Source organism: Chanos chanos, chromosome 12 (genome assembly GCF_902362185.1).
Source record: "Chanos chanos chromosome 12, fChaCha1.1, whole genome shotgun sequence".
Taxonomy (NCBI): Eukaryota; Metazoa; Chordata; class Actinopteri; order Gonorynchiformes; family Chanidae; genus Chanos; species Chanos chanos.
The window spans coordinates 12,700,164-12,715,435 of record NC_044506.1 but is presented as its reverse complement, the minus strand read 5'-3'; the positions used below and the strand labels follow the sequence as shown (position 1 = coordinate 12,715,435).

The 15,272-nt window shown below is 41.8% G+C and overlaps 1 protein-coding gene across 1 annotated transcript in view; it reads left to right on the top strand.

The window, feature by feature from the left end:
• akap9 (A kinase (PRKA) anchor protein 9) overlaps positions 1-15,272 on the top strand; it is a 58,059-nt gene that overhangs the window by 8,527 nt on the left and 34,260 nt on the right. The window contains exons 3-18 of the mRNA XM_030788496.1: positions 500-544; positions 1,113-1,172; positions 1,673-1,846; positions 2,280-2,435; positions 2,740-2,937; positions 3,873-6,368; positions 7,647-7,730; positions 8,180-8,402; positions 9,035-9,114; positions 9,283-9,412; positions 9,515-9,612; positions 10,086-10,197; positions 10,738-10,957; positions 12,904-12,958; positions 13,952-14,248; positions 14,762-15,148. Coding sequence (XP_030644356.1) covers positions 500-544; positions 1,113-1,172; positions 1,673-1,846; positions 2,280-2,435; positions 2,740-2,937; positions 3,873-6,368; positions 7,647-7,730; positions 8,180-8,402; positions 9,035-9,114; positions 9,283-9,412; positions 9,515-9,612; positions 10,086-10,197; positions 10,738-10,957; positions 12,904-12,958; positions 13,952-14,248; positions 14,762-15,148 — 4,815 coding nt within the window. The remainder of the gene's footprint in view (positions 1-499; positions 545-1,112; positions 1,173-1,672; positions 1,847-2,279; positions 2,436-2,739; positions 2,938-3,872; positions 6,369-7,646; positions 7,731-8,179; positions 8,403-9,034; positions 9,115-9,282; positions 9,413-9,514; positions 9,613-10,085; positions 10,198-10,737; positions 10,958-12,903; positions 12,959-13,951; positions 14,249-14,761; positions 15,149-15,272) is intronic.

Below are 15,272 nucleotides of genomic sequence, written 5' to 3'. Positions count from 1 at the left end.
ATAAAGACCACTTTTATTGTTGGATATGATAGGATAGTCAGATAGGGAGCTGTTTTACGAAAATGAGTTGTAGTCCATGCCTGATTGGAACGTTGCATGCCCCAAAGTGCTCCACTGGATATAGGTCAACTGGGCACACATCATTTGACATTGATGTGATTAACCTATTCCTCTCAAGAGGAAATAAACACACCACACAAAAGGCACTTAGCTAATGGAGAATGAACACAATAGCCTGTCAAACTCAGGCACTGCTTTTTGCACAGAGTACTTTTCTTCCATTGGTAAGACTGTGTCGTTTTCTTGCCTGCCATTATCCCTACTGTCTGTAGTCAAGCTGTTGTTAAAACTCTTTTTTTTATTTCATTTTATTTCAGTGTGAGTGAGTTTTGTCAGTGACCTTTATAGGAAAAATAATGTCTGTACCCAATATATGCACCCTGTAAAAAAGCAGAAAGTAGTTTAAAAAGTGGTTTGTACTGTTTCTCCTTTCTTTCAGCCTGAGAGTGAGGTTTCCACCACAGCAGAAGACTACTCTTCAGAGGTGGGTGATAGTTTGTGTTTGTACCTTTTAAGGGCAGGGCAGGGCAGGGCAGAAACTCCCATGACTCCTAGCAGTGTTTTTATTTTTTATAATACAGATGAAGTAATGTGAAAGAAGCTCCTCAACATCAAATGAATGTGGCCAGGCAAATGATTTATTAATGCAGAGAATCAAAACCCTCACAGCTGCCTCCTGCCCAGGTTTCTGTCAAGCACTTTTAAATGCTGTACCATGTGACTGGATCTGCCGGTTGCCAGGCACTGTAGTCTCAGAGTCACCGGCTAGAATCTGCCTAACTTCAAAATTTGGATTAGACCAAGCATTTCTCCATTGAAACGTCACTGAAACATAGCTTTATTTTCACAAATCATCAAATCATTAGGTTCATTTTTGTAATTAAATTTGTGATGGTGTCACTTGATTGTGATTTATCATCATTTTTTTCCCTTTTAGAACAGCCGCAAATGGTTTTCTGTGTCTGCTAAATGGTTTTGTCCAAATGCATCATGTTTTTCATAAAATGTGCCCGTGTGTAGGCTGTTTTATGGATAGTGTTGTGGATTAACAGGTAAATGGTTGCCGTGAGATGACAGAGAAAGCAATGGAGTCTTCCATGGATTTGATCAGGGTACAGTAAGATGACTGATAAACCAGTCTGCTCTGGTTTTGAAGCACTCTCCTGGCTGCTTAATTTACATTCTGTCTGTGTCCTGCACCATTTTTGTAGCAGATGTTTACTCTAACCCACTAACCAAGCCTTTTCCTGAGCTTTTCTAATATTGAGGCCTTGGACTGCAGAGATGCAGCATACTTTAACTTCACTCACCATTTTCACAGCAGGGATGAGAGAGGGAAAGGGATGCTTGACATTTTGTTAGGTGTAAATTAGACTAGCACGTAAGTTTGAATGCTAAAGAGAGAGAGAGAGAGACAGAAAGAGGTAAAAGAGGTAGAGTGGTTAAAGAACACAGGAACTGCTATGGCAGCTAAGCTGCTACAGGTAGTAATTTTTTTTTTTTTTTGGTGGGAGAGAGGGAGATGAAAAGCAAATCTGCGCTTTTGTTAGCATTGTGCTCTTGCGCCGTCTCAGTTCGCAGCCCACCTAATTATGTTTTGCTTTTCCCACAGGAGGAGGACCTACGACACTCTGAATCTCATTCAGAACACGAGCTACGGGGTGGTCCTCCAAGCAGGCTGCAGATCATGGAAGATGAGCTCGCGGCTAAAAATCAGATTGTGGAGGAACTCAGTCGAGAACTAGAGGAGATCAGGGCTGCGTTTGGAACTGAGGGGGTGCAACAGGTATCTCTCTCTTTGACCTTTTGCGTTTTCTAATCGTCATGCAACCCCACTTAGTATTTTAAAGAGCGCTTTTCTTGCACTGAGTCATCCACCGTAGGACAGGCAATAGAAATGGCCTCGCTTTGCCCACATATGCCATGGCACTGACCTTCCTTTGATGAGCCTGCACAACTCCTCTGGGTAATGATATGTCTTTTGACTGAGTGCCAGTGCCTGGACTGCTATAGCTGTTTTTTTTTGTTTGTTTCTTTCTTTTATATCATTCCATATTTTCATAATTCTCAAACTAAATAAATAGATGAAAAAAAGTATTGAATTGCTCGAATGACATTGTCCTTTGCTTAGGGAGCTATGGTTATATGAGTAACATATTTCGACTTTGTTTCAGGTTAGGGAAAGTTATTGATCAGTGATATTTTGTTTCCCTTAAAAGCTTCAGGATTTTGAAGCTGCGCTTAAGCAAAGAGATGGGATCATCACCCAGCTCACGGCTAACCTCCAGCAGGCACGGGAAGAGAAGGATGAGGTGATGAGGGAGTTCCTAGAGTTAACGGAGCAAAGTCAGAAACTGAAGATACAGTTCCAACAGGTAGCAGATCTTCCTCATTTCTATCCTTCATGGTTACAAAGTTGCTGTCATCGTTATTTTTCTGTTTGTTATTCGGTGTTTGCCTGTCTGACTTCTACATCAGATGGTGTTTACCGCTTATTATGTCACAGCTTTTATGGAGCTAATGAGAAGCCTCCATTATGAACATCTTTTATCTGTCAGTTTGCTTCAGGTTCACTCCATACATGTATGCATGACATGACATGTTTTTGTCACCCGGTCAGTGGATTTTGTGTGTTTTGCTATTGTTCATGTGGATTTCATTAGTCTTACTGTTCTTCAGCTCCAGGCAGGAGAAACTTTGAGGAATACAAGTCACAGCAGCACAGCTGCAGATCTTCTCCAAGCTAGGCAGCAAATAGTTCTGTTCCAGCAGCAGCTGGAAGAGAGAGATGCTCAGGTCCAAGGTCATCAGAGGCAGAGTGAGGAGCAGTTGTTACAGATAAATCATCTTCAGCAGATGCTGAACGAAAGTGAGATGGTACGTGATTTAATTGGTCATGCAAATTCGTGACTAACATAATTAACACGGTTAGTGAGTGTGGCATTACTAACATATTCTTTATGCAGATGTGAGTCCTGAGATTTTTATACCAGTAATGAGTGTTATTATGCTGAGACATGTGCAGTCTCTTTAGCTGAGTACCTTAAAACATTCTTTTGAAGAATGAGAAATGTGTACCAGTTATGTCCTTGCGCTTGTAGGAACATTTCAATGACTTGTCTTACTCATGGCCTTGGCTATATATACTATTAACTCACCCTACACTTATTGATTTCTTAAGCTTTGGCCTATTTTTTTTTTTTTTTTTTTTTTTTTTTGCATGATTCAGATCATGGTAGTTAATTAACTTCTCCTTACACCATGCATCGATTTTTTTCATGGCACACATGCAGTTGCAACACATGGCGTGATTTCATTGCTTACACTAAACAGATCAGTGTGTCCTCAAGTGGAAGGGAAATTTGGAGTCCCCTGTAATGCGAGTTGCTAATTTTCAGAGACAACAAACTTCAGATGTGATGAATCATTTACCTTTATTTTATGTGCATGGGAGAAGCACACCTCAGACATTAAGCAGTTTTCACTGAGGTTAAGGAGTGCAGAGCTTTTTATATATTAAGACTAACTTCCAAGGACATGTGTAGGGGTATACAAGATAATTTTTCTCACAGAGCACAGGATATTCGATGTTTGCTCCCTGAGTGGCACAGACACACAGTCCACTCAGAGGCCTTGTCTTCTGCATGATAAATACTCTTTGATCTAACACACAGATACAATCTTGCAGCATATAGTAATTAAGCAAGCACAGATCCCTATCATATTAATACGTCATCATGGCAATAGTCATGAGGCACATTTTCCTTGTAAGAGTTACAGCTATAAAGCAAAGCGATATTTTTCCCACACAGGTCAGGAGAAAAGAAGCTGAATCATTTGTAGAGAGATTACAAGAGAAAGATGTGTTAATAGCTGAGCAGGAACGACTCATGTCTGAACACCAGGTCTCACTGACTGAGCTTAAGGAGAAGCTCCTGGCCTCAGAACAGCAACTGCTTGCCTTAAATGAACAGTTATCATTAAAGACCCAAGAGCTTGAGAGCTGCCAAGGTGAGTTATCTGTATCCAGGCAAAAAGAACGAATGTCTTCTGCTGAGATCATGCAGTTGATGGGCACAGTGGAAGACCTTCAGAAGCGTTATCATCAGGGCAGCCAGTCAGAGGGACAGGTTGTCCAAAGAATGGAAGAGGAAATGGCCCATAAGATGGAGCAGCTCAGGGCTGAACTAGATGAGATGTATGGTCAGCAGATTGTGCAGATGAAACAGGAGCTTCGTGCCCAACATTCAGCAGAAGTGAATCAAATGATGGAACAGCACTCTGATGATATGAACAAGATCAAGGAGCAACACCAGTCTGAGCTTGACAGGTTGAGACAGCAGTACATGCATAGCAGTGGAGAGATCAATGCCCTAAATGTTAAAGTTATTGACCTTCAGCAGAAACTTCAGGAGACACAGGTGCTAAGAGAAAAAGCCAAGCAGGAGCTGACACAGGTAGCTGAGGAGAAACTCAGTCTGCAGAGTCAGGTGGAGCATCTACAAGTGGCCAAAGAAAGGGTCGAGGTAAGGTATGAAAGCATTGACCATCAGAGTGAAGCTCAGCAGTTGAACGATGCCATCAAAGATCTACAGGCTCAGTTGGCAATGGCTGAAAATGCCAATAATGAGCTGGAGGCCAAACATGAGTCAGAGATCACCAATTACAAGATCAAGCTGGAGATGCTGGAGCGGGAGAAGGATGCAGTGCTAGATCGTATGGCTGAGTCACAGGAGGCTGAACTGGAGCGACTGAGGACACAGCTGCTCTTCAGTCATGAGGAGGAGCTGTCAAGACTCAGGGAGGACCTTCAGAGGGAAAGTCTGCTCAATGTGGAGAACATACGCAATGAGATGGCACTGAGGCACCGTGAGTCCCTTGAAGAGCTGCGAAAAAGCTATGAGGAGAGGCTACAATCAGTAGAGGAACAAAAAGCAGTTTTGGCTACAGAAAGAGTTTCTTTGTTGCAGGAAATAGTTGCATTAAAAAATGATTTAAATCAGGCATTGGAGAACTCAAAGGCAAAAGAGCTGGTTCAACAACTGAAGGAGCTTCAGCTCGAGATTGAAGAGTTAAAGCAGGCTGAGAGCGATCGGGTTACCAGGGAGAGTGAATTCAAAGATGTGTTACAAAAAAATGAACTGCTGCTAAAGGAGACAAAAGAAAAAGAAGAGAGTTGGGAGATTAAAAGGAAAGAGCTTGAGTATGATAATAATATTTTGAAAGAATCGAACTTGTCCATGAGGGATGAAATAAAGCACCTGAATGAGGAGAGAGAGGCCACCCAGCAGAAAATGGATTCTCTCTCCACGGAGAACAAACAAATGCATAAACAACTGATGGATCTGAAAGAGGAAATCGACAAACAGAAGAACACATTCTCATTTGCAGAAAAGAACTTTGAGGTGAATTATCAGGAGCTGAAGGACGAGTACACGTGCCTTGTGAATGTAAAAATACAACTAGAGGAGAGGCTCCGGAAGGAGACCCTGGAATACGAGGCAAGACTGTGCAGTCTTCAGGCACAGCTTCAGCAGCTGCAGCAGCCCGCAGAGGAAAGACCATCTGAGTTCCTCCAGGTCAACCAAGAGGACAAAATGGAAGATGATACAGTAGATTGCAAAATGCTGGCAGAAAAACACACAACTGAGCTGATGGAGAAGTTAGAAACGACAGAGAGAGAGAAAGCGGACCTGAGATCAAAACTCTCTGAGGCTACAGAAAAGTTGACAATGATGGAGAATGGAGTGAAAGAGCTGGAGGGAGAACTGAGACTCATGAGAGAGGAGAGCAAAGGGGTCATGGCCAGGAATAAAGAGCTGGAGCGAGAACTGGAGGCTCAGACTCAGTTACTGATTCAACATAAAAGGCAAACTGCTCAGTCTCCAGGCAGTATTGCAGGCTCCTGCTCCACTGAGGACCATTACCTCCAAATCAAATCTCTGGAAGAGGAGGTTAAGGCGCTCCAGTATACCCTGCAGGGAGCTGAGCGAGAGCGCGACTTAGCTCTAGAACAACATAACACCCTGGAGCAGGAAAACCGAACGTTACTGGCTCAGCTCCACCGGCTTAGGGAGGTACCTGTTGAGGAGACCTCTGTACCCCCCCTCATTCAGCCAGTGCAAAGCGATCAGCAGCAGAAAGTGAAGCAACAGGGCTGTAGCGAGCTAGAGCAGAGAAAAAAGGATCAGAGTGCCGCAGAGCAGAGTGAGAGCGTATGGATGTTGCACACACAACGCAGCTCTGTCACTGATGATTCCAATGAGAGGCACGACAGAGAGAGACAGAAGATTGACATTGAGAAGCAGGTAAGCAGTAATGCTTTTCTTACATAAACGCAGACACTGCGGTACTCTTAGTCGACACAAAAACCGTTCCCTCTCTTGTCCTCCTCACAGTATGTTTGTCTGAATGATTTGTTTAACTGAGAATTTGTGACGTTTAAAGTAGCTAGATATTGATATAGATACATGCATGCATTTAGTTCATTCTGTGAAAGCAGAATTAGTTTTCTGAATTGATCACTCTATCTGGATTATAAACTGTAAAATCACCTTACATATAGATGCATCTTGCATGTCTCGATCTGAAATAGTTTTTGCCATTTCTCCTATCTTTGAAACAACATATCAAAAAGGAATTCTTTGATCTGTGATGATTTTTGTATGAAGCTCTAGCAACCGGTGGACTTGGTTTTAGATTGGTCGAGCATTAGGAGCCTGGGATCTGCTAGGGAACTATTAGTCGACACAAAGCCTACATGCTGTGCTACAGGTGAAAAGTGTGGCAGGCATTTATACGGATTGAGAACTGCTCATGCCACTTAATCAGAGCCAGGGGCACCGAACGGGGAGCAATTGAAAGAGTCGTGATTGAGAGAGCGAAAGAGAGAGAGAGAGAGAGAGAGAGAGAGAGCGAGCAGGGTGTAGGAGGGGGATATCCATTTGTCTGATTGAAGGATATCATGAGTGCTTAACTCCCCTACCCATTAAGGCACAGTTTACAATCAACACAGTGTGATGATGCTTCTTATTCTGAATATATAAGCTGTAACAAACACAAGGTCTGACAAGTTGTTATTGATCTTAAGTGGTCAACATTTTGTGCCTCAGTACACTTACCATGCATTTAAAGAAGGTGTAGATCTTATGATGTGTGATAAGACTTTGTAAGTGGCAACTGTTTTTTTTTTTTTTTCTTTTTATCCCCATCTATAAATTTTTTTGAAATATTTCTTTCTAACTACCTGATTTGTCTTCCTCATAAAAATAAACAACATAGTTTCTTTCCTGTTTCGCAGGAAGTAAGTGGTTCAAGGTGAGAAGCCATTTTGTCAGTCATTCATGTGCATTTCCACCCTAAGGCTTCACCGCGCCTGATGGTCATTCTCTTAAAACTGAGCAATGCCAGTAATGAAAACACAACATTTGTCCTTCATGTTACATCAACATGCTGCACTGTGTTGACATGCCGTTTAATGTCCTTTTTGTGAGATGCCATCTTCATCTCTGTTTGTCTCTTACTGGCATGAATAAAATGTTATGGTGCAATGTTTGTTGCTCCATTTTGTACCTTCTCCTCTGTAGGTGAAGAAGAGTCAGGGAAGTTATGGGGACCACAGAGAACCTGGCCCTGTGACACAGCAAGAGGACATGGAGGGCATGGAACATGTAAATATCTCCATCCTGGTTCTGTATTCTGATATACTGAACAGCCAGGAGGTGCATTCAATTCAAACTGCTGATAATAATAGCTGTTTTATCATATTGTAGATATTGAATCTAGTTTATTTCCCTCGTGTCTTTGTTATTATCTTCTGTTATCTTTTTTATTAATTGTAATCCATGGAAGAAAACTTATGATTGCATTCATTACAGATGTTAAGCTTGTGTTTGCCTTTCACACTTAATCATTTTTTGCTGTTGCTGTTGTGTCAGTTTAGTCTTTACTACAGTTTATTTTCATCCACTGCATTGCCTTGAAGTTCATTTGAAATGCAGACGCGACAAATCAGTGTTAACACATCAATCAGAAAGCCTGGGAAGTCTTCTTTGGTCTTTGTGTTATGTATAATAGACTCTCTCTCTCTCTCTCTCTCTCTTGTTATGCTAAATTGCAGGTGTGCTTGCCCTCTCTACAGGAGGAGTGCCGGCTGCACATGGAGGCCCAGCGCATCAGTCTTTCGCAGATCCATGCTGCCCAGCTGGAGCTGCAGCGCGAGAGTCTGCATGCGCAAGCAGAGGCCCAGTTGCGCAGGTTAGAGCAGGAACTTCGGCAAGCTCACGCGCAGGAGCTCCAACGACTGGAGGAAGAGCATCAGAGAGAGCTGGAGGATGTTAAAGGTCAGGAACCTGGTCAGTAAAGACCTGGAGCCACATCAAACAGACCCCCGTGTTTATTTTGATGCATCTTTTATGAATGTGTGGATGCTGACCAATGGAGAAGCAAGTGGAGCGAGACGGACTGTGTTTTATAGCTTGGAAAAAAAAAAGTGATGAATGTTGTAGGTTCACTTACAAATAATAATTGTTTAACACTATCGTTTGATTGACAGAATGGTTCATTTGTTAATGCAGTGCTTAATCTGTCTTTTCAAGTCATTTACAGCATTGCACACCTGATTAAGCTTTGATTGCATTAACCCAATCAGTACAGCAAGTCAATTATGAAGCAGCTGGGACTGTCATATTAAAATGTGAAAAGAATAGTGTAACATATTGTGAAACATTTGTTTTGTCTTGATGGCCACCAAGTCAGTTTCAGCTCAGATAAGACAACAGTCATCTCCATTGAGTGCACATCTATTTTACCTTAATCAGATTTTATGTAATAGAGGCAAACTAGTATATAGGCTCGGCAAGTTGCGCTGAATTAAATATTAATAAGTTAAATTACAGATAAATTGTTCTACATGCAAATAATAGTGTAAATAATGATTTTGATTGTTGTTGTTCTGATTGTTGTTTTTTAAAAGTTGTCAAGGGCGATCCCAGATCTACAAGATACCAACGTTTAACTGAAACAGTGTCAGAGGAATGCAACCAGATAATTCAGGTTTGGGACTTTAAATGGAATTAGAATATATATATATATATATATATATATATATATATATATATAAATATCATGATTTTTGGAAAATAAAAGTATTTGACATCCATGATTTTGAGATAACATTGAAGCGTTTTGTTTCAGTTACTGATTTTTCTTTTTGTTCAATAGTCCTTCAGGACGCTTCTCGGAGAGGAGGTTGTGCAATCTCTGCAGCACAAGGACCCTGTTAGGAGTCATGGCCGTGATGTTCAAGACCAGGAAACCAGAGATGTCAGTTCACAGCTACAGGAGGCAAAAGGTGATGACAAGATTGTTAATGTAGGATATGACCATAGTTGGATTATGTAATGCTATTATAAATCTATTGAATCCATGTTCTTTTTTTCAATCTCCTGTATAGATCTGTGCAGAAGCCTCCAGCAGTTGAAAGAGGCCATAGAAATGGCTCATGGCCATCTCCTTGAGTTACAGAATTCCCTGAGGGCTGATGGAAACAAAGTAAGATGTCTTCAAGAAATACATCTTTTTTTAATTACCTCTGCCTTTTGACAGATTGTGCAGTTCATTTAAATAACTGTGACTAACTGTGATTGTATACTGTTTATATATTACAAATTATATTGGATCCTCACATGCTTGCATTGTTAATGTGTGGATTTGAACTGTGGCCAGGGAAGGGGAATGGAAGACCAGTGAATGCAAAATTGAAATAAAATGGAAAAGGAGGAAAGAAATGTAGCGACATTTAAGAGAGGAAGACCTTAAGAAATGAGAATGAAATGAACAGGCTAGGGCTAAAACAGACTGAGAGAAGACGTGTAAAGATATGCAGAAATGTCGGACTGTCACACTGTGATCTGAGATGAACAGCTTTGCCTGTGATTATCGATGCCTGGGAGCCGTAGTGACGGCTGACTCACTGTGTTGTGACGAAGGTGATAATCATAGTAAACGCTGTTTATGCCTAATAGATGGAGGAACTGCAGATGGCTTACGATGAGCTGAGGCGGAGCAGTGAAGAGGAGATTGCCAGCCTGCGTATGCAGATTGATGGATCCCAGACTGCCATTCAGGACACCAGTGGTAAATATAGCCGGCTTCCACTAGTGCTCTCTTTGAAATGGCTTTCATTCAGATCTCTACTGCTGGACTTAAATATCCACTTTCAGTTTGGTTTTGTTAAAGTTTCTTTTTTTTTGCTTTTCTTTTCTTTTTTTGCTTTTTTTTAACGTATAGCAAGTAGTGCTGTATAGCAGTGTTTCTGTTTTCAGATTTTCCCACAGTAATTTATGACTGTAGATTCAGTTAATATTAGTGCTAAGAGAGATTTCCAGATAAACCTGCTGGTTCACATTCATAGTATGTTGCACATGTATATTTTACACTTAATCATCCACGCAAACCTTCTAACAGCTTCTCATCAGCAAGAATTTTATGTCATATTGGAATCACTTTAATCATTTAATTCTGATTTTTTTTTTTTTTTTTTTTTTGCACCCATAAGAAATACCTTAGTTTGTGCATTTTTCATTTAAGCTGTAAGCAGATAGTGGGGTTAAATGTCTTTAAAAACTGACTGTAAAATATGCCTTTTTCTTTTTTTTTTTTCTTTTTTTTTTGCAGACCTGAGGGTTCCACTGATCCAGGGGGAGGAGGTGGAGAGGCTGAGGGCTGAGTTCCAGCAGCAGCAGGCCCAGCTGGAGGAGAGACACAAACAGGAGATCGAGCACCTGCGTGCCTACTACCAACAGCAGGCCAAAGAGATGGAGGAGCGCTACACCACAGAGATTATCCTCCTGCATCAGAAGCTTCAGGAATTTACCGGCACAGAAGGCCTTTTCAGGTACGTCTTCTCTTTACGTCTCAGCTTGTCCAACATTTGTAACATCCATTGAACATGAGGCTGATTCTATGGCTCTGAGAAGTCATTTCCTTTTCTCTGTATGACTTATGTACAAGACAAAGCTGCAGCACAGTAGCAATGCAGTATTTTTCAGTATTATATGCTTCAGTATTATACTGCTTACAATATACGTCCAAGCTCCATTCAAGCTTTTATCGGTTTTGACCTTCATGTATGTTGCTATCTCCACTCAGACTCTGTTTATATCTTAGTCTCTGTGTCCTGACAACAAAGGTTCAAGTGTGAGCGGCATTTGATTGATGTTCACACTGTATGAAAAAAAAAGAAAAGTTATTTGAATATCTCCATGTCTGTGATTAATAATGGAATGGCAGGGCAGGTGGGAAAGTGAGGGTCTGTCGCCCACGTGAAGTTCTGAAAGATTGATGAAGAGTCTGCTCGCGCTCCTGCTGTTGTTGTGTTGCAGCTGAATGAGGGCAGAAAAGCTTATCAGTAGTGTGTGACCTGATAACACTCTCTAGGGAAATTCTAGAGCTATCTCTGTGCAGCCCCGTCCGCCGCGCGGGTGTCATTAACCGTTTCATTACTGGGCACGAATGGGATTCTAGTTGCATCTATTTATTGTTCGTTTGTAAATGGGTTTGGTCTCTTTGTCTGCAGCTATGAAGTGGAGTCAGTTGAAGACTCAATTTAGACCAACAAGGAAATTGCTGTTTTTTTTCATTTTGTTATGTTCCCACGTTTTTATCAGAGACTTACAGAGGTGTGACGGCAGCTGTCGCAGTCATCTGAAGTTTGGGAGTTAACTTACGGCTTTACGGGCAGTGAGCCTCGTTCATGTTAAACCTCAGAGAGATGTGTTTGTTCACTTGTATGTGTGCAGTTAATGGAGAGTGGGCCGTGTGTTTGACTTAACCAACGCGTGAGGCAGAGAGAGTCTGTGTGGGAGACTGAGGCCTCAGGAAGAGAACTGGTGTCAGATGATTTTCCCAAGAAGAGCCTGTGGTTAAATGTTAAAGAGTGGTTTAAGCCATCGTCTCAACACCGGGCTAATGCCTTAAAGACTCAGCCACAGACTTCTGTCACAATCAGACAATAGTCTCCTCTTTTTCATGTTCATTTTTCTTTTTTGGAGACAGAAATTCAATGAATTACATGGCTACAAACTGTCAGTGAAATTAATATTGTCATTTTCAAGAATTCATTTAATTATTTCATACTTTTTAATATTCCAGACATAAAATGATAAATATTGTTATGTGGAATTTAGGTGTTTGACTTGCTAAAAACATTGTGGAAATTTTCGGTAAACGCCTGATCCTGTGGTAGTAGTGCCACCTAGTGTTTAATAATGGACGAGTTTTGAATTGGAGTAGAGTGTGAAAGAAAATGATGTACTTAGCACCTCACTGTAAGTCAGTTGTTATTTTAACAGTAATGAGCTGCAGAGTGGTTGCACAAAATTGCAGGGCCCGTACTGTTCAGACACTGGGGGCAAACAGGGACTTCAGAATATTAGGAAATATAAGGAAATAAGTTGAACAGACCAACTGATAGTACAGGAAATTTATGACAGAGAAGTTTAATAAATGCTTTAATGCTTTCTTTGAAAAATGACTTCATTTAAAAGTAATTTGAAAGTGATTTGAGAGTTTGACCATTCTTGATGTATAATTGATGTTTATAAAGAACAAAGCAATGCTTAAAATTAAATTTACCACTGTCCTCTTCAGAGGGCAAGGACTAATTGTCTTAATCATGTTCTAAGTTGTTTCTGAAATGCTTTTGCTTGAAAATGACCACTGTTTTATTGTCAACGCCTGCCTAACATCCTAACTAAAAACGTTTCCTGAGCACACACTTTGGCATTCTGCCTAGGTGCTGTTATCATCGTTGTTAAAAGTTTGAATCATGTTCTTTTTCAGCATTCCCAGTGTTACCCAGCTGTCTGTGCAAAAAGAAGACGAGACAGAGTTTAAGGTTAGTCTCATCTAGCATTCCCTGTCACTGACCCTATTCCGTGTTCATTTGACAAAATGAAGCGCTTATTTAAATGAAGTGAGTCAGTGAAGCGTCACAGCGAGGGTGAGCGCTGCCCGTGGCTAAAACCTGCCCTAGATCTGTACAGCACAGCGCATGGCTGCAGAGGCCATGTTCAAATGCATTTCTCTGATAGTGGATTCACTGGAATGTTATGCAATGCATTGCCATAGTCTTAAGCTGCGTGAAAGGCCAATTTGACTCGCGTGAGTGCGCCAGTCCTGTTTTTTTTTTTTTTTTTTTTTATCAATCATTCCCTTGCTCTCTTCATCTCCAGCTGGGCACGATGAGACACTGCTTCTCACATGCCGCAGAAAGAGACAAAGGAGGAAAAGAACGGACAGATAGAGAGGAAGAGAGGTATAGTGAAAAAGAACGATGGAGATAATGAAGGGAAGAGTAAAATAGAATCAGAATTGAAAAAGGGGGGAGCTAGAATTAGAGAGAATGCAAGGAGGAGACAGAGGAAGGTAAGAGGAACTGGACTGATCCCACATGCATGATTTACTTATGACAGTTGCATATAAATATAGGTCATATATGAGGGACGATGAACAAGCTGAGTTTAAGGTACATCTCAATAAATGGTTAGTGAGCAGAAAATGATATAGTGAATAAGCCGCTGAACGCTCAGGTTCAGTAAAGACGCCGCCAAAAGGAGATGTACAAAAGCTAAATAGCGGTTTTGTGAAGAGAGTAATTCAGAAAACAGCGACAGACTCCTAGTTGTTTTGCACAATATTTATTTGTTTGTGCATCAGCTCATGAGACACACGCTCTCAGTCCGCTTCTCTATGAGAGAGGGCACCAGCCTACCGCTGAGCTAAAATCCGAGTGAAAAAAGAGCCTTTCACACACCAGCCACTGAATGCCTCATCACTGACGCGCTCTCCCTTTCTCTCTCGCTCTCCTGCCCGCTGCGCCTCCTCTCAGCTGGAAGAGGATGTGGACGTGGAAGTGGAGCCGCGTTCGCCCGTCAAGCCCGTGGGTTTGGGTGAGCAGCTGCAGACACTGAGGAAAGCCCTGTATCATAAGTACCTGCAGGAGGTGGCAGCCCTGAAGGAGCAGCACCGTACGGAGCTGGAGCGCGTGAGAGGAGAACAACAGTCTCAGGCTTCTGGGAGCCTCAGAGGAGGAAAGCTCTCCACCGAGGAGCTGGCAACTCAGGACTACCTCAGCCAGATACTGGAGAGACAACATCAGGAAAGAGTGGAAGAGGAAATAGCCAAGGTAGAGAATCAGTTTAGTCTTTGAGATGAACTTTCTAGGCTTGGAGATAAACTTAATAAACATGGTATGAAAAAAAGCATATGACTTGTTTTCCTCCACCTGGTTTTTTTAACTATTATCAACTTTTTTTTAAACTATTAATGTGTAAGCTTGATTAGAACTGTGCTAAACCAAAAGTGTATTTAAGTCATTGGAAAAACAACGGCTGATAGCATTTCTCCTTCACATTGCTGACATGAATTATAGATTTAGAAATTACTGATGTTTGAGATTATTGAATTAGAGATTATGAACTCCTTCCAGTCACTGCTGCAAAGAGTTTAGGTATATTGCATATCCAAACTTTAAGCATTTTAGTTTTTTATGATGTATTCAAATAAACGCAACTAAATTCTCTGCATGCACGAACTCTACAACATAGTTGTCAGCAATACATATGTTTTAACATCCACTTTTTGTTTGCGGTTGAGTTATTTCCCTAATTAATGGTCTCTCATGGTGCTGCCTCTGCAGGTGATAGTGCAGATGTCTGTGGAGTTTGCCCGGAAGACAGAACTGGCCAGGATCAGTAAACAAGCCAAGGAGACCACATCAGCTATGCAGACCCAGGCCGAGGACTCTTCAGCCGGGCTATACGAGAACGCCGGGGATGTCTTGTCTCCGAGGGTGCTGTCGAAAGGAGAGCACGTAGAGCTGAAGAGGCGGTACGAGGAAGAGAGAGAGAGGTTGGAGAGAGAGTTGAGAGAAAGGACAGAGGAGCTGCTCTTGCTAAAGGAGGAGTTGCATCAAACTCAGAGCCCGTCTGGAGACACCAGCCCTGGAGCTGCGCAGGGGACTTTGGGTTCGGGGAAGGTGGCGTCGGCTGAAGAATGGAAGAGCGGTTTTGGCGGTGACTCAAAGGTGAGCGCTGTTGAGGGCTGCTCTTTAGCGCATGGCTAGTGTGCCTCACGCTGTGTCTGTGCTTACGGCAGGGGGATTCTGATATTCCAACACAGCTCTTTAGCCTCTTGTTCTTTTACAGTGC